Source organism: Myxocyprinus asiaticus, chromosome 8 (genome assembly GCF_019703515.2).
Source record: "Myxocyprinus asiaticus isolate MX2 ecotype Aquarium Trade chromosome 8, UBuf_Myxa_2, whole genome shotgun sequence".
Classification (NCBI taxonomy): Eukaryota; Metazoa; Chordata; class Actinopteri; order Cypriniformes; family Catostomidae; genus Myxocyprinus; species Myxocyprinus asiaticus.
The window spans coordinates 3,509,909-3,537,882 of record NC_059351.1 but is presented as its reverse complement, the minus strand read 5'-3'; the positions used below and the strand labels follow the sequence as shown (position 1 = coordinate 3,537,882).

Sequence of the window (27,974 nt, the reverse complement as noted above, 5' to 3'; positions counted from 1 at the left end):
GTTGATTTTTATCTGCTTATATAACTGGCTTCTGACCCTCATAAACCTGTTTAATGAGGGTCAATGAATGCTATTATTGTATATCTAGAGGCTGTGAAACAAAAAAGTTTATATTTTCAGCTTTGCTTTGGTCAAGACTGGTTGGAATATTGGTAATTAACTGTTTACTATCTGCTCCCAACATCAGCACCAATGTATTATTGTACATTAGATATGCTACCCTTGGTATAGCCATATAAAGCAAGTTGGGGGGACACTGCTGGGCAGACTTTGTGTGCATGACCACAAATTGACTGAATGCAATAATGTGGGTCGTCTGGTTGTGGGTGAAAAAATTATTTTCCAATGCAATGCTAATGTGTGTTAAAACCTGACTTACACATCACTAATGGACATCCCAAAACTGAAAATAATTCTTTAATTACTTCATTCAGTCGTAAGGGAAAAGTGGCAAACCACATGTTATGGTATTGTACCTTATTCGGTTTTATGTTCCCAATATCTTACGTCAATCCATGAATGTTTAGTTCAGACGCTGACTTACAAAACACTCATTCTTATAGGAATAGTTCACCCATTAATGAAAATTTTCCCATTATTCATTTACCCTGATGCCATCCCAGATGTGTAAGACTGTCTTTCTTCAGATTTTCAGAAAAATGTTGAAGCTCTTTAGGTCCTTATAATGTAAGTAAATGGGTGACATCAGGTTGCTGGCTATTTGACGGTCCAAAAGGCATATTTAGGCAGCATAAAAGTAACCCACATGACTCCAGTCGTTCAATTAATGTCTTCTGAAGCAAATCGATAGGTTGGCATAAGAAACAAATAGATAATTAAAAAGTTTTTACTTGAAATCGTTGCTTCTGCCCAGCACTGTATTGCTGTTTGAAATGAACTAACTCTTGTGTGGCGTTCGTTCCTCTATTGTAAACAAAGTGCGCGCTTTAGACTTTGCTTACATCACTGATGCGTCCACTGCTTGCAGGAAGCAATTATTATTTTCCAATTTTTTCTCCCCAATTTGGTATGCCCAATTCCCAATATGCTCTAAGTCCTCGTGGTGGCGTAGTGACTCGCCTCAATCCGGGTGGCGGAGGACGAATCTCAGTTGCCTCCGCGTCTGAGACCGTCAATCCGTGCATTTTATCACATGGCTTGTTGAATGCGTTACCGCGGAGACGTAGTGTGTGTGGAGGCTCACGCTATTCTCCGCGGCATCCACGCACAACTCACCACGCGCCCCACTGAGAGCGAACCACATTATTGTGACCATGAGGTTACCTCATGTGACTCTACCCTCCCTCGCAACTGGGCCAATTTGGTTGCTTAGGAGACCTGGCTGGAGTCACTCAGCACACCCTGGATTTGAACTTGTGACTCCAGGTGTGGTAGTCAGCGTCTTTACTCGCTGAGCTACCCAGGCCCCCAGGAAGGGATATTTTAATTATCGATTTGTTTGCCACACAAGAGTTAGTTCATTTCAAACAGCAATACAGTGCTGGGCAGAAGCAACGATTTCAAATAAAAACTTTTTAATTATCGATTTGTTTCTTACGCCAACCTATCGATTTGCTTCAGAAGACATTAATTGAACGACTGGAGTCGTGTGGATTACTTTTATGCTGCCTTCTGGACTGTCAAATAGCCAGCAGCCTGATGGCACCCATTTACTTACATTATAAGGTACAGAGCTTCAACATTTTCTGCTGAAGAAAGACAGTCTTACACATCTGGGATGGCATCAGGGTAAGTGAACAATGAGAGCATTTTCATTTTTTGGGTGAACTATTCCTTTATGGTGTAAATGAATCAGCATATCACAGCATGCATTTCACTGAAGTTTCACATACTTACAATAGTCTTTTAAAACATTACCTCAAATGATGGTTGCAAAATGTATCTGCATGATACATATCTGTACTTCAGAATTGTCTGCCAATGAACATGGTGATATTTCAAATCGGAACTAAAACTCTTTTGAGGGAAATTAAAGATTGGGGAGTTGAAGGGATACTCCAAAAGAAAGAAATTATGAATGAAGAAAAAAAAAAAAAACATGAAAATTGCCCATTCCAGCTTTGACCTTTAATTTGATTCACTGACCTGCAGATCAGTTGGTCATGAGTGTTTGAATCCCCTTTTGAATTCACCTAAGAAAGCAATCTTCAGACTAGTAGTTTTATGTCTGGTACAACTATAACTTTAGAATAGAATCCATCCATTTCTCTCTTTGTCTTCATTTGATACCCCCATGACAGGACAGCACACTGACCAGCGAACCAATATCTTCCCGGCATCCAAAGTTGGCCTCCCCCTGGTGATGTTAAAGTTCTTCAAATTATAGAAACGTCACTGGTTGGAGTCCTAATGGCTAAGACTGTGTGTATGTTTGTGTGATTGTCTGTGTATGAATGTGTTCGATTTTCAGTCTTAAATAAATTAGGCGCAATCACTTATCAATAAATATCCTGGAGTCTCTCGTTGTCCCATTGCAATGAGCTCTGGTTCAAAGGTCATAAATAAAGCTGGCAAGGAGGTTGGGCATTTCAGTGCATACATGGCATCACTCTCAGACTTGAGTGTGTGTGTGTGCCTTCATGTCAGTCGATACGGTTACCACAGATAGTAAAGCGATCAATCTCCAACAAGTCTTTTTTGGGTGCCCTATGTTTAAGTTCAGTTTCATCCTGAATAAGGCTTTTCTCTTCTGATTCATCTGGTGTAGTGAGGAACTGATCTGATTTGCTGGTGGGGAGTTGAGGGGCAGGTGATTCATCCCTGTGGGTGGGCTGAGTTGTGACTGACGCAGACATGCCCTCATCCACTGGCTCACCTTAAGAGGGGGTGTGGACACAATTAGTTAATGACAATAAAACCTTTTAACAGCACAAACGTGTCACATTAAGACTCATTAGTTAACCACACTGAGTGGTGAGTAGTTAACCAAGCTGAGTAACATCTACTTGCTGCAGTAAGAGTCAAAAGACAGGTTAGGAACACCACACACCAGTGTCAGAAATTAACCAGGGCATAGGGAAAAAATGCCCCTTAAGTGAACTCTTCAGATTTTAGATCTGTTATCTAACATTTCATATATTACATTAATGTCTATTCTAGGTAGGGTTGTCACGATTAGGACATTTGGCTGACGATTAATTGTCAAACATAGTTCTTTTTCTGCATGTGTGCTTCATACACCTTAAGTCATTTTTACATATTTAACTTGAAAATAAAATAGGGATATGTGATTTCGTTTTAAGGTTTTAAAAACTTATTTTTATCTTAAAATATGTCTCTCTTTTTGGTCAACTTTAGTCTTGGTCTATTTTACATTTACACTGTTGTTTTTTAAACTTGTATATTTTACATTATATATTTTTATATAAAAATATTTGTATATATTATTATATTTACAGTATATTATGCAATAGTAAAATATTTCTGTCCTAACTTCTTCACGTTCACCCATTATTTTAATTCTCTTTGATTAAACCCACGAGCACTTATTTGTCATGAAGCAAAACCTTTGAGATTTCGTTTCATCATTTCATCACTCTACAGAAATAGAGTAAGCGTGCGTCTCCTCATCTGTGTCACTGCGTGTCATTAACACTGCATGTACATGAACCAGGATCATTTGCCATTACACAATCGTTTAAAGTGAAACGGATCACTTTGCTTCACTATCACAGTTTATACTTGTTCGTTTAGAGCCTCTGCTGACAGCGTGCGCATCCGAGTGCTTCACGTGCTTTTCTGGACAGGAGCTGGTGGACTCAGAATTCAACCGAATGACACACAAAGGCATTTATACAGTACATTTGCTTAAAATTCTCTTATTTGGGCATCAAAACGTGATTGGAATTAGAATGCCCAATAATCACGGTTAGATCAAATAATTGCGACAGGCCTAATTCTAGGCCTATCTAGTTAAGTATGGATTTGGAGTATTTGACATAAATGGACGACACACTGTGTGTTTATTATATACGCTGTGCAAAAATTAGGGATGCACCTGGATCGGTATCGGCTCCGATACTGATGTTTTTTAACTGACTGGGTATCGGTCCAATGAGCCCGATCCAAATCGATATTGTGTGTTAGACATGTTCTTTACTGTCAAGCTCCCAAACTGACAAAAGAACCATAAAGGAACCATTAAAGTAGTCCATATGACTCGTGCATTTTATTCAAAGCCACTTGAAGACATGCGATGGCTCTGTGTATCATAAAAGGCTGTGTTTAATAAGTAAATATACAGTATAGTATGCATTTGCAGCGCGTTAATGACGCAGCTCTGATTGAAACACATACATAGCACGCGCATGCTGGCCTCAAAGCGGTGCGCAATATGTGAGCACCACAAACAAATAAAATCTCAGATGAAGATGCTCAATAGTCACTTATAACATGCATTGAGAATGGCACCGGAGAAGCATTTCACCTGATTTTGAATAAGAAGCAAATTCAACTACTGTGAACTAGCCCACAAACAGACACTTACAGGACTTCCTGGAGTGTTCCAACCATCAAAATAAAAGCCTGAGGGTTTTAAAGTTAAAGGTGCATGACTGAAATATGTTACTATTGTATAGTACAATTTTAAAAGTCAATAATAATAATAATAATAATAATAATAATAATTTATTACCATTATTATTTGTTTACAAATTACACCAATATTAAGTTGACTGGGTTCCAAAACATAACTGAGTGAATGAAAAGTGGACAACTAAAGTGTACAAATAAATCTTCCCACTAAAGTGAAAAAAAGAGATCTGAATCCTTTAAAGTCCATATACAAGTTGAAAAATGTGTGCAAAGAAAACTGGCTTCTTTTCTACTGAAGACTTTCACTGGAATTGCTTTTAATTTTGCTGCTACATTATCCAGTAGACTTGTAAACAATAACTTTTTCTTAAGAGGCTGTACATTTATATTGAAATAATGTGTAGTTAGAGGTTTGTGTTTCTTTACATATTAAAGAGTACCCCCAATTAGCATCACACAGTGAAGTATAGATACTCTAAACTTATTAAGAAATAAACAACACTGGTATCGGCTGATAATGAGATTTCAGGTATCAGATCGGAAAAGAAAAATTGGTATTGGTGCATCCCTAGCGAAAATATTGCCCCTTAAAACCAAAGTTAATTTCTGATGCTGCAATATGCTGACTGTACATGTTATGAACACAGAGGGAGGGAGTAATTACTCTTCGGGGTAAAATTATCATTATTGTGCTTTTAATGAATTTTATTGTCTTTATATGAACACACAGTGGATATCCTCTCTATTTGCAGGGTTGCTTGCGTTCTTGTGTAGTTTAGTAAGTGTGTGCGTTACCTGGTGGTTCTCCTGTGTGTTTGGTACGGTGGACTCTGCTGGACACTCTGCTGGGAGCGGCAGAGGGGGGATTCTGAAACAGCTTTTCCTCCATGTTTGCCTCTTTCACATACATACAGGATTTCCCCAACAACACGATACTGTTCAGGACCTTCAGAGTGATCATACTGAATAAACGCACACAGACAATGTCAGTGCAAAATTCTGATCATGCACATTTTACAATATTAGAAATAATAAGTTTAAGAACCCCTAACATTAAACATCATAACCTATTCAAATCACAACTACTTTAAAAAAAATATGAAATTATACCCCAGATAGAAGAGCACAACACATATGATGGACAGAGAGCCCTGGATCTTCACAGAGCTGGTCACCACCCGGATCAACTGTCAATCATATTGGGGTGGGTCGCAAGGATGCATTATTAGATGTAAATAGACCTTTACATTATGAACTGTATGACTAGTTTGGTATTGACATTAATGTGAAATGAGGATGAGACAGGTTACCAGTAGAGCAAGAGGAAGAGGAATGAAGCCCATCCTCCTGGACACACTGTCACTGTAGTCTGTATATGCCTGGAATACACACACACAGTGATCAGTCAATCTGATTAATAAAGCTGGTCAAAATGCTCTTTAACAGAACAATATGGTCAGAAACACTAAGGAGATAGACCACTTGTTAAAAATAAATAAATGAGTAATAAAATAATTGCAGAGTAGTCTGACATCAGTGAAAATGCACTTACATTTTTCTGTCTGCTGCTGACCAAATCAAAGGCCAGACTCGCTCTGTATTCACTGTAGACCTGCATATAAACACACAGATTTATAGAATCAATGGAACCTTTATACATACATTGCCAGTTAAAGGTCTGGACACACTTCATGAGCTTTAAGACCTTTTCATCTAAAAGCTTATTCTCTCATCATTTACTCTCCCTCATGGAATCCAAGGTGTGTATGACTTTCTTTCTTCAGCAGAACACAAATGAAGATTTTTAGAAGAATATGTCAGCTCTGTAGGTCCATACAATGCAAGTGAATGTGTGCCAAAATTTTGAAGCTCCAAAATCCACATAAAGGCAGCATAAAAGTAATCCATAAGACTCCAGTGGTTAAATCTATGTGTTCAGACACAATATGATAGGTGTGGGTGAGAAACAGATCAATATTTACGTCCTTTTTTATCATAAATTCTCCTCCCTGCCCAGTAGGGGGCGACATGCACGAATAATGTAAATCACCAAAAACACAAGAAGGGGAAAGTGAAAGTGAAGGAAAAAGGACTTAAACATTGATCTGTTTCTCACCCACACCTATTATAACGCTTCTGAAGACATGGATTTAACCACCAGAGTCATCTGGAGTACTTTAATGCTGCCTTTATGTGGATTTTGGAACTTTAAAATTCACTTACCCACTCACTTCCATTGTGAGGACCTACAGAACTGAAATGTTCTTCTAAAAATCTTCATTTGCAGAAGAAAGAAAGTCATATACATCTGGGATGGCATGAGGGTGAGTAAATGATGAGAGAATTTTCATTTTTGGGTGAACTATCCTTTTAAATGTAGCTATGCAGAAAAATATAAATTGTAACAATGAATGAATTTCTTTTAAATTTGAGTTGTTGTTTGGCCTAGAAAGGGAAAACAGCCAACGAGTGGCCAGGATACATGTGAACTGCTTCGAAACTGTTGGAAAAGCATCTCAGGTGGGACTTCATGAAGTTGGGTGAGAGAATGCCCAGAGTGTGCTGAGCATTAATCTATTCTAAGCAAAGGGTGGCAACTTTGAGGAAACTAAAATATAAGACAGTTGTCTTTTTTGTGACATTTTGGTCAGTACACAGCTCCCATGTTTCTATTTGCGTTATTTCATAGTTTCCTGACATTATTATGTTGGCTCGACAAAGTCATATTGTTATTCTACAAATTTGTTTCAGAATCCCTTTACAGAGACCAAAATTTATAACTGTAACTCCTCCTAGAGCTTTCAAGCTACATACACCAAACCAGGTACAGACCTTCAGACTGTTCTGGAATCGTGCGCTTTGTATTTTCTCACTGATTGGACAAATGGTTTTTGTACAGCGGATGATCAAATATTGGAAAAATCCCACAGACTTACTTTGACGGAATGTTCATGAATTTAAATTCCAAAGTTCCAAAAATTCAAATGTAAACAAACCACAAAATGACTTTGATCTGCTATAAGTTACTCTCTCCCTCTCTATCCATCTCTCTGACAGTTTCTGACTGATCTACAGTCTGTCTGAAATCTATCTAGCTTGCAAGCTGGCAGTTTGTCTTATTGTAATGTCTGTATAACCATCAAACTTTTGATTTTAAAACTAGTTTAAACATTCCGACAAGGCTTTGTCAGCCAACATCAAAGCTTTACCTGTCTAGTTACTATTATTCCAAAATCTGGAAGACAGTAATAAAAAAATCAATGAGGAGGTGTGTCAAAATGTTTGACTTGTAGTGTATTTCTATTGACAAAGTAATTAACACTTCAACACACACACACTATTGTCAACATTTCAGATGTAAAATATCTCTATTGTGACATCAGTGGCCTCTTTTAGCCGCATCCATTTCTCCAGTGTTTCCAGAAACACTCTCATTGTCGGAAATACTTTGAGGAAGAGATAGCGAGAGAGAGGGGAGGGGAGAGCGGGCAGTGAGTTTGAATGATCTTTTCTCCATAAGTCCACTCCCTCCTGACTAACTAACAACTAACAGAGTTACTTACTGTCAGAGGCGCGAGCGGTCTTACTTAACCACATTAAAGAAGCAAAGAGGACACAAACACACATACAAATATATTTTTTTAAACGAAAGAATGCTGTACAAGAACTTCAAAGAATTAAAGGGAAGATAAAGGAGAGAGAAGAGTGTGTATGTGTGTTTGTGACACTAATCTTCCTGGCTAAACTAAGCAGATCTGTCTAATCTAATCCCTGCCAGTAACCACACTGCTCGTTCTGTCTATTCATAACTCCCTGTCGCCCATCCACAGCCTCAATCTTTTTTCCTCAACCTGTTTAGTATGCAGCATCACTGATCTTTCGTCTGAAGCGTATCTCCACAGTACAGCCAGTCAAACGGGAGATCTGCACTGGATAGGAGCTGTGAAACCATGCTCTTGCTACAGAGAACTGGAATGAAGCTTCAAAACTACTGCTGTTTGTCCATCTCTGTCACTGTGTGTGCTGATAGATTTGGGTCAGTGGAGCAGTCAGGGTTATCTAAGATGCTGAGAGTGGTGCTGATTTTCAGACACACCCCCAAAGGAGACCTGTCTCTCTTTGTAAAACTTCCTCTTGACCGGGACAAAGGAATTTGTTGTTTTAGACAAGAAAGAAAAAAGAAGAGTCTGCACATGGTCCTTTGGTTTAATAATTCTCAAATCCAGATTGTCTTAATGACAGACTGAAAGAATGGCATTCTACTTTAGTGGTTCTCAGGAACTGCATCTGAATTTGTGTACTGTCAGAGTCTGACATATTTGAACAAGGGTTGTCATGATACCTCAATCACATCTTATGACAAGATACCAGTAAATCACGATAAGACTCTGTTTGAGGCATTGTTCCTTATAGCAGGGACGGAATGTGGAGGGTTTGATGTTGTCGAATTAATTGTTTACAATTTACATTTTAGTACGTCAAATTATTATTAAATACTTATATTCATAATTATACTATATGGATATATTTTAGCGCAATTTCTTCACATTCACACTGCACAACGACCAGAGCCTATCGTGGAACTGGCATACCATGCAACAATGATTTAAACTCACATCTGCTGTGATGTCATTAAACTTGGTGATGAAGGCATGTTTGACGACGTCAACTGCGATCTCCGAGGCAATGACCATGCACACATCAGGAAACAACACCCACAGATGATCTATGAGCAATAATCAATAATTTAATACACACATAGGCTCATATGCACAAACTCTAAGATGAATTCTCAGAGGACAACTGCACACCTGGATTCCATGAGAACTGCTCCATGTTTCTGAGACAGACGATTAGTAAGAGTGTGTAGTTTGTAAACCTTTCTTTAATGTCTATAATAACAGAGACACAAAGGAACATTGAGACAATGCATGAGTTAAAAGACTCAAATTTATATATCATTTACACAGAGACCAAGCATACTTGGACCTACCACTATTGGACATCTGGAAAAGGTTGTTTTTCTCAAATTTCTTGAATACACTTCCTTTGATCTCAACGAACTACAAAGAGAACACCACATCCTATGTCAAGAGTAGACTAAAACAAGTAGGTGTGAAAGTCTGTGGTGCTGTGTATTGTAATACATAAATACAGATATTAAATTCTTATTTAAGTATATTTAATCATACACAGTACAGTATGCAATGTAACAAGATTTTGACTGTATGTGTGTTTACTCACATTATTAGACATCATGATGGTGAGCAGTGACTTGTTGTGTGAGTTGAAAGCCACATTCAGAGTGGTGGCCTGAACCATAATCAGAATGGCATGCAAAACTGCATTAGCAATTAAGGAAAATTATGGCTGATTACCATATGCACATGACACAATTTATTTAAAATAGCTTTGCAAAGTTTAAACCAAATTCTTCACTAAATATATATGTATGTATATATGTACACTGGCGGCCAAAAGTTTGTAATAATGTACAGATTTTGCTGTTCCGGAAGGAAATTGGTACTTTAATTCACCAAAGTGGCGTTCAACTGTTCACTACAGTCTTCAAAGACAAAGGACAGCTGGCTCTAACAAGGACAGAAAGAGATGTGGAAGGCCAGATGTACAACTAAACAAGAGGATAAGTACATGTCAATGCAATATTTTATTTTCAGAATCAGAATGAGCTTTATTGCCAAGTGTTCTCACGTACACAAGGAATTTTTTGGGTGATAGGAGAAAAAAGCAAGTGCACACAGAACATTACAGTGAGACAGAATATAAAACAAGGTAAGAGTATAAATAGACATACAAATAATAGGACACATAACAGAATGGTGTATGTACATGTGCAAGTGGTAATGTATGTGCAAGGTAGAGGTACAGTATGTACAGTTATTGAAATAAATATGTGAATTTTATGTACATGAGATATTTATATATTATTGCACTATGGGGGAGTCCTGAAGGCAGTTTAATTGTTCATGTGGAAAATGGCCTCAGGGTCAAATCTGTTCTTGTGCCTGGATGTCCTCGCGCTCAGTGTTCTGTTGCCATGGCCAGAGAACAACAGTTCAAAGAGGGAGTGGGCAGGGTGTGTGGGGTACAGAGTGATTCTACCTGCAAGTTTCCTCACTCTGGAGACATACAGGTCTTGGAGGGTGGGCAGGGTGCACCAATAATCCTCTTAGCAGTCCTGACTGTTCATTGTAGTTTCCTTCTGTCTGATTTGGTGGCTGAACCAAACCAGCCAGTTATAGATGTACACAGGACAGACTCAATGACGGTTGAGTAGAACTGTGTCAGCAGCTCCTGTGGCAGGTTGAACTTCCTCAGCTGGCGAAGGAAGTACAACCTCTGCTGAGCATTCTTCACAATAGAGTCTATGTGGGTGTCCCACTTCAGGTCCTGAGAGATGGTAGAGCCCAGGAACCTGAATGATTCCACTGCTGCCACAGTGCTGTTCAGGATGGTAAGGGGGAGTGCGGGGGGATTTCTCCTGAAGTCCACTATCATCTCCACTGTTTTGAGCGTGTTCAGCTTAAGGCTGTTGTGACAGCATCAGACAGCCAGCTGATCAACCTCCCATCTGTATGCAGACTCGTCACCGTCGTGGATGAGGCCGATGACCATGGTGTCATCTGCAAACTTCAGGAGCTTGACAGAGAGGTCCTTCGCAGTGCAGTCCTTAGTGTACAGGGAGAAGAGCAGTGGAGAGAGAACGCATCCCTGAGGAGCACCAGTGCTAATAGTGAGGGTCCCGGATGTGAGTTTCCCCAGTCTCACTAGCTGCTGCCTATCTGTCAGAAAGCAGGTGATCCATCAACAGATTGGGGTGGGCACGGACAGCTGGGTCAGTTTGGTTGAGAGAAGATCAGGCATGATGGTATTGAAGGCTGAACTGAAGTCCACAAATAGGATCCTTGCATAAGTCCCAGGTCTGTTGAGGTGTTGCAGGATATAATGCATGCTGACAGCATCATCCACAGACCTGCTTGCTTGGTAAGCAATCTGAAGGGGGTCTAGCAGGGGTCCAGTGATGTCATTCAGGTAGGCCAAAACCAGTCTTTCAAATGACTCCATGATCACAGACGTGAAAGTGACAGGTCTATAGTCATTAAGTCAAGTGATTCGGGTTTTTTGGGAAACGGAATGATGGTGGAGCATTTGAAGCAGCAGGGACCTTCACACTGCTCCAGTGATCTATTGAAGATCCGTGTGAAGATGGGGGCCAGTTGGTCAGCGCAGACTTTCAGACAGGCAGGAGAAACACCGTCCGGGCCTGAAGCTTTCCTAGTCTTTTGTTTCTGGAAGACCCGGCATACATCCTCCTCACAGAACATAAGTGCAGATTGAGTAGCAGGAGGGGGGAGGAGGGGGTTCCAGGAGGTGTTGGTGTGTGAAGTGGAGATCAGAGCAGGGGAAGGGTGTGAGACTGGGCTTTTTAAACCAGAATAAACTAGGAAAATTCCCGCAGCGAGTAGAAAGGCCAGTTTTGAAGTTGATTTACAGTTGATGAAGAGTGCTTCTAAATTAGGACAGCACATCTTCTTCAATGCTTTTACATCTGTACAACAATTTTCGTTGAAAAGCATGTTCTACTGCCTCTCGGTTTCCCCGATCATTCCAAGATGCGATCCACTCTGAACAGCTGAAAGCCCGGCAGATGTAACATGCTGTCCCGGATGGCTTCATTCAGCCAGGTTTCTGTGAAACACAGAGCAGCGGAGTTAAAAAAAAGCCCTTATTTGTTTGAGTGAGCAGAAGCGGTTCGTCTGTTTTGTTGGCGAGGGAGCAGACACTCGCCAGATGAATACTCAGCAGTGGAGTACTAAAGCCGCACTGACGAAAGCTTCACAAGCCTGCCAGCTCGCTTCCCTCGCTTGCTTCTCTTGGAGCACTTGTAGAACATCACTGCGCCTGCAACTAAGATGTCTAATAAAACGTCCGAATAATCAAACACCGGACAAAAATTATCAGGTATGCTCTGCCGAATATTCAGCAGTTCATCCCTGGTGAAACTGATCAGGAAAGAGTGACAAAAAACATGACAAACAAACAAAAGTAACAAAAACGCTAGAGAGCTCCACACCGAAGCAGACATCCATGGCACCATCTTACTGTCTTTTCACATGGTTTGTAGTGATTTGATGATGCTGGACATTAATCAGAATGATATATTCAGCTTCATAGAAAATCATTACATGTCTGTAACGTCTCAAAAAAACGAATAACCAACACTCCTGGACACATAATTAACTATTTGATGTACAAAATCTGACTTTCTATAGCTTGGTATTATTTAAAATTTCGCAACTTAGTCCCACTGTCCACATATGTGGACATCCGTTTTTAGGAAAATGATTTGCTCTAGAATTTTTTTAATATATATATATATATTTTTTTTTATTGTTTATTAGGTGCTACTAGTTACACATCAAAATGGGAAATGGAAAATGCACACAGCAGTCTCAGGAGGTTAAGGCATGATTTTCTATAAAGCTGCTTTAAAAAGATGTGTGTTGTGAAAAGTGCTATACAAATATAAAGGACTTGAGTGTAGACAAACTAACTCAACACAACTTTTCTCAAGAAAAACATGAAAATTGTGAGTTTTTCTCATCACAATTAAACAATAAATGCAGTGCTGTTGTTTAAGTTACTTTATGATGCATTCACGTCATGTCGAAATTACTTTAATTACTAGATGGGAACTCTGAGGTTCGACTCGGAGCCGTTCACATTCTCATACCTTTGTAAGTTATTCGTTTCTATGGCAACACTTATAACACCAAAACAGCTGTTGTTGTTGATAATGTTTATCACTTCATTAATTCACCTCTATATGCGTTTTCAAAATGTTTAAGGACAAAAAGAAATACTCCAGGCATCAATGGCATAATAAAATAGCATATTAAACAGAAATGTGTTCACTACCTTTAACTGTTGAGGCCGCTGCCATATTGGTTCTTTTCACATGAAGTCACGACTGTCAAGTCGGAGCTTGTAGTTACAAGCTCTACGAAGATGTGAAGTCAGAATTTTGTAATTACGGTAATTCCGACATGATGTGAACGCACCATTATTACAGAGCTCTGCTTTTTGTCAGACACTATTGTGTCATTTATGATTTAAAATACATTTATGTTGAATCCTTGAATAAGTTTGAGCGAAACATTTGTGGGCGCTGTTTTTTATTTTTATCATATCGTATCATGAGGCTTTGCATCGTATAGTATAGTGAAATTTATTCAGGTGAGCTTTGCCCACCTGCTGTGTTTCCTTAAGTGAGCGGCTGCGCTGCTTGTGAGGTTTGTTGAGGCACGCTGCCACCTATCGACATGGCTCGTAAAAACAAATGCACTTCAAGCTTGGATTGCTCGTATGGTAGGAAAATCCATACTTTTATTACAGAATTTATGTACGCGTCAGGGGGCATGATTATTGCGTTAATTTTTTTTATGCTTTACTTCTTATTGAATTAATCACACTAAATGAACGTGTTAAATCGACAGCCCTACTTAAACCCATAAACTATTTGGTACTTTCTACAACACTGGTGAAAAGGATACAGACATAGAGAACAGCCATGAAGAAATGTGGGATCACTCCTATATGTGCTCTCTTCCTCTCTTTTGGTTCTGTGGCAGTCCAGTACAGAGCATCCAGAATATCCTGACCAAAAGATGAAAACAAGCGATCCGCCACCTAGAGGAGAGACAGAGAGTGTTTCCATTCACCTGCTGTTTTTATTTAACAGTAACACATGTGAGTGGTGTGTTACTGTACCTCTAGCATGTTGTAGATGATGTAGAGTTTGATGACAGACTGACCCCGGATCAGATGGTACATCATGGAATAATCCACATAGTGCATCATGAAATAACACAGAACCATGATGAAACCCTTGAGAACATCACACACCTGAGCGGGCTGTAAGATTCGAGATCCACTGTGCTCGCACGCACGCACGCACACACACACACACACACACACACACACACAAACAAACAAACATAAAAATAAAAAAAAATACAGAAAGTTAATCTGGTGCTGTAGACATATGGAATCGGGTAACTGAATATTAGCCGGTTACAACTACTAAAGAAATTTAAGTTGGTTATATGTCACACACACAGCCAGTGTGTTAGTGATCATGAGTCACACACTCAGTGGTGCATGCATCATGCACAAAACATGACTTGTGCTGGCAAAGATCAGCAATGTAAACGTAAGTTACATAACCAAACACATCTATTATGATATAAGTTCAGGGTTTACAATGCATTATTATTCTATTACTTATTTAGACTAGGAAAAAATATTTTCTGATGGTCGCTGATGGTCACAAATATGGTGGCTGTGGGGAAAAGTGACATCACTGAAACAGGTCACTACTCCAGCCACTTTGAGAACTTGGCGATACTGCAGACATTGTTGATTTTTGTATGGCAAATTGCTTGCGATGTTCCTCATTTGTAAGTCGTTGTGGATAAAAGCATCCGCTAAATGACTAAATGTAAATGCAAATGATTACGATTTACTACAATTTGCTGAAGTCACAAATATAATGTGAGGGGCAATATATATTATTAGTGGAATACTGAAAAAAATAAAAATAAAAAAATAAAAAATAAAATATATGTATATATATATATATATATATATATATATATATATATATATATATATATATATATATATATATATATATATGCTAAGTTTTACATTTACATGCCCAAAAACCAGGAGAGAAATAGTGCAATTCATTGAATGGTGTTATAATAAATATAGCCAAATGTTAAATTATGTAACCAAGGTAATGAACTTCCATTGTCTGATGCATTTTTACACCCCTAATGAAGAAATAAGTTACATTAGATAAATGAAATGCATTTTATTAGAATGAATTATTTGTGTCTCCTGTTAGTATAGCCTCACTTGTTTACGTTAACCACACTGCTCTCCTGTGGCTGATCATGGAAACACAGGTGCATCTCAATAAATTAGAATGTCGTGGAAAAGTTCATTTATTTCTGTAATTCAACTCAAATTGTGAAACTCGTGTATTAAATTAATTCAATGCACACAGACTGAAGTAGTTTAAGTCTTTGGTTCTTTTAATTGTGATGATTTTGGCTCACATTTAACAAAAACCCACCAATTCACTATCTCAAAAAATTAGAATATGGTGACATGCCAATCAGCTAATCAACTCAAAACACCTGAAGAGGTTTCCTGAGCCTTCAAAATGGTCTCTCAGTTTGGTTCACTAGGCTACACAATCTGCTGATCTGACAGTTGTCCAGAACACAATCATTGACACCCTTCACAAGGAGGGTAAGCCACAAACATTCATTGCCAAAGAAGCTGGCTGTTCACAGAGTGCTGTATCCAAGCATGTTAACAGAAAGTTGAGTGAAAGGGAAAAGTGTGGAAGAAAAAGATGCACAACCAACTGAGAGAACCGCAGCCTTATGATTGTCAAGCAAAATCGATTCAAGAATTTGGGTGAACTTCACAAGGAATGGACTGAGGCTGGGGTCAAGGCATCAAGAGCCACCACACACAGACATGTCAAGGAATTTGGCTACAGTTGTCGTATTCCTCTTGTTAAGCCACTCCTGAACCACAGACAACGTCAAAGGCGTCTTACCTGGGCTAAGGAGAAGAAGAACTGGACTGTTGCCCAGTGGTCCAAAGTCCTCTTTTCAGATGAGAGCAAGTTTTGTATTTCATTTGGAAACCAAGGTCCTAGAGTCTGGAGGAAGGGTGGAGAAGCTCATAGCCCAAGTTGCTTGAAGTCCAGTGTTAAGTTTCCACAGTCTGTGATGATTTGGGGTACAATGTCATCTGCTGGTGTTGGTCCATTGTGTTTTTTGAAAACCAAAGTCACTGCACCTGTTTACCAAGAAATTTTGGAGCACTTCATGCTTCCTTCTGCTGACCAGCTTTTTAAAGATGCTGATTTCATTTTCCAGCAGGATTTGGCACCTGCCCACACTGCCAAAAGCACCAAGAGTTGGTTAAATGACCATGGTGTTGGTGTGCTTGACTGGCCAGCAAACTCACCAGACCCGAACCCCATTGAGAATCTATGGGGTATTGTCAAGAGGAAAATGAGAAACAAGAGACCAAAAAATGCAGATGAGCTGAAGGCCACTGTCAAAGAAACCTGGGCTTCCATACCACCTCAGCAGTGCCACAAACTGATCACCTCCATGCCACGCCAAATTGAGGCAGTAATTAAAGCAAAAGGAGCCCCTACCAAGTATTGAGTACATATACAGTAAATGAACATACTTTCCAGAAGGCCAACAATTCACTAAAAATGTTTTTTTATTGGTCTTATGATGTATTCTAATTTTTTGAGATAGTGAATTGGTGGGTTTTTGTTAAATGTGAGCCAAAATCATCACAATTAAAAGAACCAAAGACTTAAACTACTTCAGTCTGTGTGCATTGAATTAATTTAATACACGAGTTTCACAATTTGAGTTGAATTACTGAAATAAATGAACTTTTCCACGACATTCTAATTTATTGAGATGCACCTGTACACTCTAAAGACTAAAAGATGAACATTCATTTTGTTGTGTTGACTGTTGAGGACAGTGTTTTAGTATTCCAGGGTGAAATCAAAGCACAAAAGCACAAGATTAGACTGCAGCCTGTTTGAGAAAGAAAGAAAAAGTGAAAGTGAATGTATGTGTGTATTTGAACACAGCCGCTGCAATCACACCAGCATGGTTGTGTGCGTTCAAAGCAGCTGCTGTCATTTGTTTTCTGCATACCTGCTCTTTTTGCAGTAGGGGCATATATTAGCCCTGCAGGCAGAAGAATATAGTGTGAACAGCAGCTACACCCATATGCACAATCATTTTTGGGCTTCTGTGTGTCTGTATCAGGGTTAGGTAAAATTCAGAATTTAAGAATTTCAATTCATGAGATGGAATTTGAATTGAACTGGCCACACACCACAGGATGCTAAATTGGAATTTGAATAACAAGAAGAGGAATGTACTTAACGGCAATTCAAAATAATTCAACACATTCACAATCAGTTTAATGAGCAATTGCATTATTACAACATAAATGTTTGACATCAGCATTTTAATCTACTGGAACCTTTTAGGGGATGAAGTGTTCTTCCATCATGGCCCATAAAATGAGTGTTAAAGCTACACTATGTAAGATTTTTTGTAAGAAATGAACAGAATTTCATTAATGAGCACGTACACCAACAATCCATCGTCCAAACCATGTTTTCGCCTTACCCCGTTTCACTATGGTAAGCCTATAACAATTATTAATACTTTAGAGCTGTTGGGACGGATTTGGTGGGAAATTGCATACTTCCGTCAGTCATCCGTGCGCGTTTACATCATGTCCGTAAATAAATAAAAGAAGGTCCAGCTGTACAGTGTGTGTATACAGTTGAAGTCAGATGTTTACATACACCTTTTTTTCACAATTCCTGACATTTAATTGTAGAAAACATTCCCTGTCTTAGGTCAGTTAGGATCACTACTTTATTTTAAGAATGTGAAATGTCAGAATAATAGTAGAGAAAATTATTTATTTCAGCTTTTATTTCTTTCATCACATTCCCAGTGGGTCAGAAGTTTACATACACTTTGTTAGAATTTGGTAGCATTGCCTTTAAATTGTTTAACTTGGGTCAAACGTTTTGGGTTGCCTTCCTCAAGCTTCTCATAATAAGCTGCTGGAATTTTTCCCATTCCTCCAGACAGAACTGGTGTAACTGAGTCAGGTTTGTAGGCCTCCTTGCTCTCACACGCTTTTTCAGTTCTGCCCACAAATTTTCTATCAGATTGAGGTCAGGGCTTTATGATGGCCACTCCAATACCTTGACTTTGTTGTCCTTAAGACATTTTGCCACAACTTTGGAGGTATGCTTGGGGTCAATGTCCATTTGGAAGACCCATTTGTGACCGAGCTTTAACTTCCTGGCTGATGTCTTGAGATGTTGCTTCAATATATCCACATAATTTTCCTTCCTCATGATGCCATTTATTTTGTGAAGTGCACCAGTCCCTCCTGCAGCAAAGCACCCCCACAACATGATGCTGCCACCCCCATGCTTCACGGTTGAGATGGTGTCCTTCAGCTTGCAAGCCTCACCCTTTTTCATCCAAACATAACGATGGTCATTATGGTCAAACAATTTTTGTATCAGACCAGAGGACATTTCTCCAAAAAGTAAGATCTTTGTCCCCATGTGCACTTGCAAACTGTAGTCTGGCTTTTTTTATGGTGGTTTTGGAGCAGTGGCTTCTTCCTTGCTGAGCAGCCTTTCAGGTTATGACGATATAGGACTCGTTTTACTGTGGATATAGATACTTGTCTACCTGTTTCCTCCAGCATCTTCACAAGGTCCTTCGCTGTTGTTCTGGGATTGATTTGCACTTTTCGCACCAAACTATGTTCATCTCTAGGAGACAGAATGCGTCTCCTTCCTGAGCGGTATGATGGCTGCGTGGTCTCATGGTGTTTACACTTGCGTACTATTGTTTGTACAGATGAATGTGGTACCTTCAGGCATTTGGAAATTGCTCCCAAGGATGAACCAGACTTGTGGAGGTCCACAATTTTTTTTCTGAGGTCTTGGCTGATTTCTTTTGTTTTACCCATCATGTCGAGCAAACAGGCACTGAGTTTGAAGGTAGGCCTTAAAATACATCCACAGGTACACCTCCAATTCAGTACACCTCCTATCAAAAGCTAATTGGCCTAAAGCCTCGACATAATTTTCTGGAATTTTCCAAGCTGCTTAAAGGCACAGTTAACTTAGTGTATGTAAACTTCTGACCCACTGGAATTGTGATATAGTAAATTAAAAGTGAAACAATCTGTCTGTAAACAATTGTTGGAAACATTACGTGTCATGCACAAAGTAGATGTCCTAAACGACTTGCCAAAACTATAGTTTGCTAATATGAAATCTGTGGAGTGGTTAAAAAATGAGTTTTAATGACTTCAACCTAAGTGTATGTAAACTTCTGACTTCAGCTATATGTGCAGTGATACGTGTGGTAGTAGTTTGAAGCTGAAAGCTTGTAGCCACAACACATGAGCAACAATGACCATGGATCATTTAAAAAGACAACCAGTCATTTTCATTTTCAAAATAAAGAAACCTTGAACCGAGAAGTGTCTGCAAGCAAAAAGGGAAAGTGACAGAGCCCGTAATAATAAAACACACAAGAACATCGGCTTGGCTTTTTCAGAGGTGGCAACAACTCTGAGATCTGAAAGGATTTAAAACCAACCCAGAGATGGCTTTTTCTCGCTCAACAGGCAAGATATTTTATTGGATTGATAGTTATCCAGGTAGCTCTCTTAGCGCGGTAGTTCGTCAGATAGCGTTAGCCACTCTAATGGGGCATTTTATTATGGATTGTGGTACTACAGTGCTTGATTTCATTTTTGAGGAAAAAATTTACTTTACGCTGGTAACAACACCAATCTTTAAACCATTTACTACCTTAGTCTATTTGCCTGCTAGCTAAGTTATAATAGTTTCCACCATTTGACTTTATCTGATTTGACTAGCAATCCTTGTCTAATGTCAGCGATGCTTAACTTTTGTAACATTATTTATTTTAAAACAATTGTTTCTAATAAGTCAAAACATCAGTGGAATATATGCTACTTACCTGTTCATTAGACATACGTATATTATATTATATATATTTTTCTCTTTTTTTTTTTTTTTTTTTTTTGTGGGGCCGAGTTTTCGTTAGTGACATTCGCTCTGATAAGTTGATCACCTGTTACCATGGTTACACCCCGGTACTCCTCAAACCATCAGATTCATCAGCGCATAAGAACAGAGCCGAAGCCAGAATCACGTAATTACCAAAACAATGTTCCTCCGCAAGTAACTTGCAGTTCTATGCTTCAACCGCTAGAGGGCCAAAAATAACAGTGTAGCTTTAATTTATTAACGATAATAAAATATAAATAAATTAAATACCAATTTATGTTTCAGGCATTGATTATTAATATCACCTAATGTTTCTGGAAATATCCCACAAGTTGTGTGCATGATAACAGGTATACTAAAAAATTTAATATTTTAGTAAAACTGCATCCTGTTTGCTATGTCAATTCAAATTCAGGAATTGACCCTTCGCTAAGCCCCACCTTAAAAGCGTTTCTGACCAATCCAGTCTTAGCAACTGTTGCCGGGCCGCCATTACTCTGACAAGCGTTCGCTTGTGCACAATGAGAGCCTACGGGAGTAATGTGTGTTTCAGTCGTTTTAAGCGGGATTTTATCGAAATGATCCAAAACATTAAAAAAACATTGTTGCTGGGTCACTTGTAATAGTGATATGAGGTCCCTAGATAGGATACACGAAGTGTTTTTTCCATCTTTTAAAAAAAATCTTTAAATAAATGTTGAGAAGAGCATGCTATGGATTAAAGTGCGTCACTCCTCATTCCCAAATGAGCATGTATAACACCAGCGAGGACACCTACATTTCCTCCAAGGTAAATTAAAGACAACAACGTAACATTAATTCATTTATGTATTGATTCTGGTCTTAGTACAGGTGGTAGTAAATAAAGAGTTCACACCATCAAAATGAGTGTGTTATGAGACGCTATAAGCAGTTCTTTTCACTTACACTAAAGTTATGAGGTTTGTAATCGCTATCAAGTGACGCTTTTCTCTATTTATGTGACTGTGATGATCGTTTGCCTCAATTCTGATTCACAGTCTGCACAGTTTTCAATCAAATTACTGTGTAATTTAACAATTTATTTTACAAAAAACTTCAGATAAATATGCATTACAATGTCACTCTTCACTCCAGCCCACTTAAGAATATTATCCATTCCGTTTATGAGAATATTCTGCCAAAACTGTTCACGGCAATCTCCCATTCATTCCTATGGGGAGTTCTGCAGAGCTTGTCAGAGCAAGCAACAGCAGCCAAGGGGGGTGGAGCCTAGCAAAGGGTCAATTGAACATGAATATAAAAGGCACTCTCAATTCAATTCTGAATGGCATACAACCCTGGTGTCTGTGTGCAATAAAATAGTAAAACGACCAGGTGTGCAGCTGATTTATTTTTACCTGTTGTAACATAAGAATCTTATGATTTTCCTACTATTGGGAATATTCTCCATGTGTATCCAGAGTGAAGTGTGTGTTACCTGAGGCCGCAGCAGGGCAGCGTCAGCAGTCTGATCAGAGCCAGAAGCACTCTGAGGGGCAGCAGAGTGAACACGTACAGAAACACATCGAGACACAGGAAAAACCCAAAGATCATCAGCTACAGAGAGAGAGAGAGAGAGAGAGAGAGAGAGAGAGAGAGAGAGATCAGTGACAAATCCTGGATGTGGAAAACATGTTCTTGTGTTATTGATTGACCTCGCATTTAAACTAAAACTTCTCTCCAAAATGTAGTTAGTTTACCCCAAAATGACAATTCTCTCATCACTCACCCATATGCAGTCTCAAACTCGTATGACTTTCTGTCTTCCGCGGAACGCAAACAAATATATTTTAATGGTGACATGATATCTGTTTGTTCATACAATGCAAGTGAATGGTGACCAAATTTTCAAGCTCCAAAAAGGACATAAAGGGAGCATAAAGTAATCCATAAGACTCCAGTGGTTTAATCCATGCCCTCTGAAGCAATCCAATCCATTTTGGGTGAGAACAGACCAAAATCGAAATCCTTTTTTACTGTACATCTTGCCATTGCAGTCTCAAAGAACGATCATGATTTCAAGCTCGATAACACTCCCTAGCTCTTGACGTATGCGCCATCAAGGTTTTCAAAACATAGCGTAACGCAGCGTACACTGGCTTGGAGACCAGAGGCCTTCTTTTTGAATGAATACAAATGGAAGAGATGCTTCTGAATGCCGAATAAACTGCTTTTATAAGGAAACACCTCATTACTTAATAAAATTACCGCCTGTCTGCTAATCTTCAACATGTTTTACACTAAGCAATCCTTTGGAATGAACTATGAGTGGTGATTACTATGGTAAAATTGCTGTTTTAAAAGAGAAGTGTAAGTTTACGGCTCTCCCCGTTTATTTGCATGTTATCCACAAATGGTGATATACTGCTGTAGCACGCTGGTTGACCATTACACTCTCTCCTATGGTAGATCCATGGAGGTTGGTCTCTAAGTATAAAAGAATCTAGAAACTGTAATCGAGCTTGAAATTCTGATTGCTAAGGTGCCTGTTAAAATAAGTCAAATTTGGGTCTGTCCTCATTTAGAAATGGATTGGATCATTTCAGAGGACATGGATTAAACCACTGGAGTCTTATTGATTACCTTTATGTTGCCTTTTTGTCCTTTATGGAGCTTGAAAATTTGGTCACCATTCACGTGCATTGTACGGAAAAACAGACATCATATCTCCCTTAAAATACCTTTCTTTGTGTTCCGTGGAAGAACGAAAGTCATACGAGTTTGAGACGACATAAGGGTGATTAAATGATGAGAGAATTATCATTTTGGAGTTAAAAGCAGGTGTGTCATGTGCATGTCAAAATTGTTCTGTCTTTGCCTTGAATTAATCTTTTCACTTTTAATGAAGCAAACTGTTGATTTAATGCAGGTGTTACCAACAAATTTAGTCTGCTGAACCCCTATGATTTACATTATTTACCTCCTGAGATCTTAAAGGGTCATGAAACCCCCTAGATTTAAGAAATGGGCAATGGGGGGGCCTGGGTAGCTCAGTGGTAAAAGACACTGGCTACCACCTCTGGAGTTCACTAGCTCACTAGTTTGGAGTTCACTAGCTCACTAGTTTGAATCCCAGGGCATGCTGAGTGACTCCAGCCGGGTCTCCTAAGCAACCAAATTGGCCCGGTTGCTAGGGAGGGTAGAGTCACATGGGGTAACCTCCTCGTGGTCACTATAATGTGGTTCGTTCTCAGTGGGGCGCGTGGTGAGTTGAGCGTGGATGCCGCGGTGGATGGCGTGAAGCCTCCACATGCGCTATGTCTCTGTGGCGACGCGCACAACAAGCCACATGATAAGATGCGCGGGTTGATGGTCTCAGACGCGGAGGCAGCTGGGATTCATCCTCCGCCACCCGGATTGAGGCGAATCACTACTCGACCACGAGGACTTAAAAGCACATTGGGAATTGGGCATTCCAAATTGGGAGAAAAAAAAAAGGTCAATGGGAAAGGGGTGGGAGGATAAAATTGTCAAGAACTCAAACTAATGATGTAAATATGTACTACCAATCACAACTCATATTAAACGTATTATGTCACATTTAGACTTCGTTCACGCAGTCAGTGTTTGGGATTAACATGCATATTTATAAACAGGTGTGACTCTTGAATTGTCCTCTTCATAAAACAGCGTTCCTTCAACTTAAAAACGAGAAATAACAAAATAGCTAAAAGATTTCAAATAAAATTAAGCACTTTAAATAAGTTTTAGAGTTTCATGATACTTTAAGTTATGCTTGATTAATAATTATTTAATGCCAATTTTTTCTATTAGATCAGAGTAAGAGTTACATTTCAATTGCTTTTATTTCTTAATATGGCATTTCTATGACAATCTCATATTTCCTCTTCAGTTCCATCATTGTAAACTGGTAGTTGTGAAACCCTGATTTGATGTGCAGTGTGATGAACATTTATTCGTTTGTTTCTGTATGTTTTTCTTCGTTGACTGAAAAGATGAGTGCATGCATTATTTAGTTGTGTAGTGCTGTGCTTGGTACCTTCTCAAGTTCTTTTGGTATCCGCAGGCAGGTGTAGACCCTTTCCCTCCGCTCTGTGTATTTGGCCTCGTTGTGTTCCAGAAAATATCCTCGAGTCAACTCAGCACTAATAAACCTCAACAGAGAGAGATCTGTGAACAAACACACAATGAAGCACAATGAAGCTATTCTACTCATTATTTAACACTATTATTGGTCCTGCACACACACACACACACACACACACGCACACACGCACACACGCACACACGCACACACGCACACACGCACGAAAGCTCAGAAACGGAAGCTGATTGTTCAACTGTGTGTGAGAGAAAGGAAGAGAAAAGAGTATACCACCACAATAAAGAATATACACACAAAACTCTCTCCATCTTTCTCTCATGTACACACACAGCAAGTACCTTTACAAAACATTACAGAGAGTTACAGTGCAACCTATAAGCCAGCCTGAAACTAATTTAAGCAATATATTGGCAACTTTTCTTTGCGTTACATCTTCATATCAAAGTAGTGTAAGAAGATTTTTGATTTGAGTTTGATTTGAGTTGATGAAGCCGTTCTGGTAACATAATTCATGTACAACAGAGACATCAGGAGACAGACAGTTACATTTATGGAGAACAAAATGTCAATGCCCTGTGCTGTTTTAAGTGCATGTTTACACTGTCCTCAGGCCGAACATGGTATAATAAGAGCAAGAGAGTTTCCTGAGATGAGCCACAACACACACAGCGAGCTTCCTATTTTTAACAGTAATAGAGAACTAGAGGACAGAGAGGTAAACACAGTGAATGAGAAAACAAACACAGAGCGAGAGAGATAATAGCACCACCTGTGTGTGTGTGTGTGTGTGTGTGTGTGTTTAGTAACAGAGTTGCTTGACACATGAACATCTTTTGTAGAAAACCTTGCGTTTTGTTTTCTGAGCACATAAACGGCCTGTAAAAGCTTGTGACAAGATCTCAGCAACAGAAAAAAAACGTAACAGCGGAAAAATGTATTCAATGTATTAAGTCCTTATAGCAGGTTGATGAGGTTAGTCTGGATGAAATTTGGCTTGCTGTTTTCTATAAACTTCACAACTGTCTTTGTGAAACTTGTGAAAGAAGCTTGTGAAGGACCGCTGCAATCTTGTGGTATAATCTACAATCATTATAACATTAAGCAATCTCGTATAACCCAAGTGCACACCAGTGTTTCCTACATAATTATGATTTTGCAGCACCTTAAGCTGTTAAACTGATTCGGAGTTTGTGAGTCTTTATGACTTATTCCTTAAAAAGTTATTCGGTAGTGAATCCGACTGCACCAGGAGGTCAAGGTCTGGCTTGTTAGCTTCAGTTAGGTTAAGGCCTGGGAATACTTTGTTTTTCTGCGTTCCGAATCGGATGGCGCCTGGTCAACTGCATTGCCTTTCAGAGTATACTCTTTTCACAGCGAGTGAATACGTGCGACTGCTTTGTGACACTCGTTTAGTACAGTCAACGGCAGGCACCTGCTCCGACAAAAGTCCACATGTCAAAAAAAACTGCACCATGCACAGACAGTCCACACGGACTGTACTGATGACGAAACTTGCATCAAGCATATTGTTCGCAGAGCCATCACCGATCCTCCACCAAACTTCACCGTGGGTGCGAGACACTGTGGCTTGAAAGTCTCTCCAGGTCTCCGTCTAACCTTTAGATGACCAGGTGGAGGATCGGTGATGATCTGGGGGTGCTTCAGCGAGGCTGAAATTGGGCAGATTCGTCTTTGTGAAGGACGCATGAATCAAGTCACGTACAAGGTTATCCTGGAAGAAAACTTGCTTCCTTCTGTTCTGACAATGTTCCCCAACTCTGAGGATTGGTTTTTCCAGCGGGACAATGCTCCATGCCACAGTCAGGTCAATCAAGGTGTGGATGGAGGAGCACCGGATCATGACCCGGTCACGGCCAAACCAATCTCCAGACCTGAACCCCACTGAAAACCTCTGGAATGTGATCAAGAGGAAGATGGATGGCCACAAGCCAACAAACAAAGCCGAGATGCTTGAATTTTTGCGCCAGGAGTGGCATAAAGTCACCCAACAGCAATGTGAAAGACTGGCAGAGAGCATGCCAAGACGCATGAAAGCTGTGATTGAAAATCAGGGTTATTCCACCAAATACTGATGTCTGAACTCTTCCTAACATTAGTATTGTGTTGTTTAAAAATGAATATGAACTTGTTTTCTTTGCATTATTCGAGGTCTGAAAACGCGGCATCTTTTTTCGGATTTTGACCAGTTGCCATTTTCTGCTCTAAATGACAATATTTTTATGTAGAATTTGGGAGAAATGTTGTCAGTACTTTATAGAATAAAACAAAAATGTTTATTTTACTCAAACACATACCTATAAATAGTAAATCAAGAGAAACTGATCATTTTGCATTGGTCTCTTAATATTTTCCGGAGCTATATATATATTATTTACGTAAAGACTGCACTCACAAAGAGCCATTTCTCGCCAATAGAATATTTTAGAGCTAAACATAACTATACAGCTTTATATTCCATATTTTTTCCCCATGACTATTTAAGATCTTATTAAATCATATATTCCCTAATATTTCTCATGACAGTATGAACCCTGCTATATAATAATAATTTCCTTAAATAAGTTACTACCAAGCATTGTACCTTCATGAACAGAATCTGTATGAAATATGAATCTATGACACATGGTTCAGGTATATAGGTTTTATGACTTTTCTTTCTGTACATTAACTAATGACCTTTTATAACACAACAACATTTGTTAATGTTAATAATGAAACTTATTATAAACTGTTCCCCAAGTAACCCTGGATCTGACAACAATGCACACATGCCAACTTTGTTCTCAGCACCAGCAACTTTATAAGATTACAGGTTATTTCAATTGTTGCCCAAAGGAACATGGAGATGCAGCTCATGTTTGGTCTTTATTTACACCTTCACACCTGAGTATCACAGATCTGCTATGTTGATGCTCATGTCTCTATGGTTAGTCTCATTATGCAAGCAGCTAATCTGTCACATGAGCCACACCGTTCCCTTAAATAAACCCAAAATTCTGTAGGATGCAGAACTACCTGATCTTGTTGTAGGTCAATACGCTCTAGTGTCTGACGATGCTTCAGACTGTATTGATGCAATCAACTGTGTGTCAAAACCTAATGAGCTGCCGCCTACCTAGACAGCATTTTTGGAGCGTTCGAATCGAACCTTGCCAACCGCGACGGTTGGAACGCACCTATGACGCCCAAACATGCTGTCTAGGTAGGCAGCTCACTAGGTTTCGCAACACAGTCTATGTTTTTGCAGCGCACATAGCCGCTGTCTGTACCTCTTACCCGACACATGGCTCTTTCTATCTTTATATTTGGCCTTCCTCTCGTAAAATCCCAGAGTTTCTGTAGCGTCTGAAGCACCGGCATGTTTCCCCGTCTTGCTGACGCCGCCGCTGAGCCGTTTCTCCCCCTTATTATCCTCGTTTTCGGTCTCGTTTTCGTCCCCGAGTCCGGCCGCTACCGAGTCCGCCATCTTCCACTCAGACACAACATTCACGCGTCACGGCATGCGTCACGGCATACGTCACAACAGATATCAAAAGACTACATCTCCCATAATGCAGCACTGGCATAAAATAAAATAAA

The 27,974-nt window shown here is 39.4% G+C and overlaps 1 protein-coding gene across 1 annotated transcript; it reads right to left on the bottom strand.

Moving 5' to 3' along the window:
* Window positions 1–1,697: 1,697 nt before the first annotated feature.
* Window positions 1,698–27,862, bottom strand: LOC127444545 (transmembrane anterior posterior transformation protein 1 homolog). Its single transcript, XM_051703964.1, has 14 exons — window positions 27,672–27,862; window positions 24,309–24,439; window positions 21,747–21,865; window positions 14,347–14,509; window positions 14,130–14,265; window positions 9,799–9,896; window positions 9,548–9,617; window positions 9,366–9,446; window positions 9,171–9,280; window positions 6,107–6,166; window positions 5,865–5,933; window positions 5,665–5,741; window positions 5,350–5,516; window positions 1,698–2,836 (listed from the first exon to the last, which is right to left on the bottom strand). Exons 1-14 carry the CDS (start codon window positions 27,859–27,861, stop codon window positions 2,604–2,606), a joined length of 1,704 nt encoding a protein of 567 aa, XP_051559924.1. The 5' UTR covers window position 27,862; the 3' UTR covers window positions 1,698–2,603.
* Between the last annotated feature and the right edge of the window lie 112 nt (window positions 27,863–27,974).

Bases quoted from the DNA above. Each gene is read 5' to 3' on its own strand.
- LOC127444545 (XM_051703964.1), bottom strand. From the start codon at position 27,861: ATGGCGGACTCGGTAGCGGCCGGACTCGGGGACGAAAACGAGACCGAA. The intron at 14,510-21,746 runs GTAACACACACT...GTGCGAGCACAG, and splicing joins CTGCCCTGCTGCGGCCTCAG to TGGATCTCGAATCTTACAGC. The intron at 6,167-9,170 runs GTGAGTTTAAAT...GTTTATATGCAG, and splicing joins TTAATGACATCACAGCAGAT to GTCTACAGTGAATACAGAGC.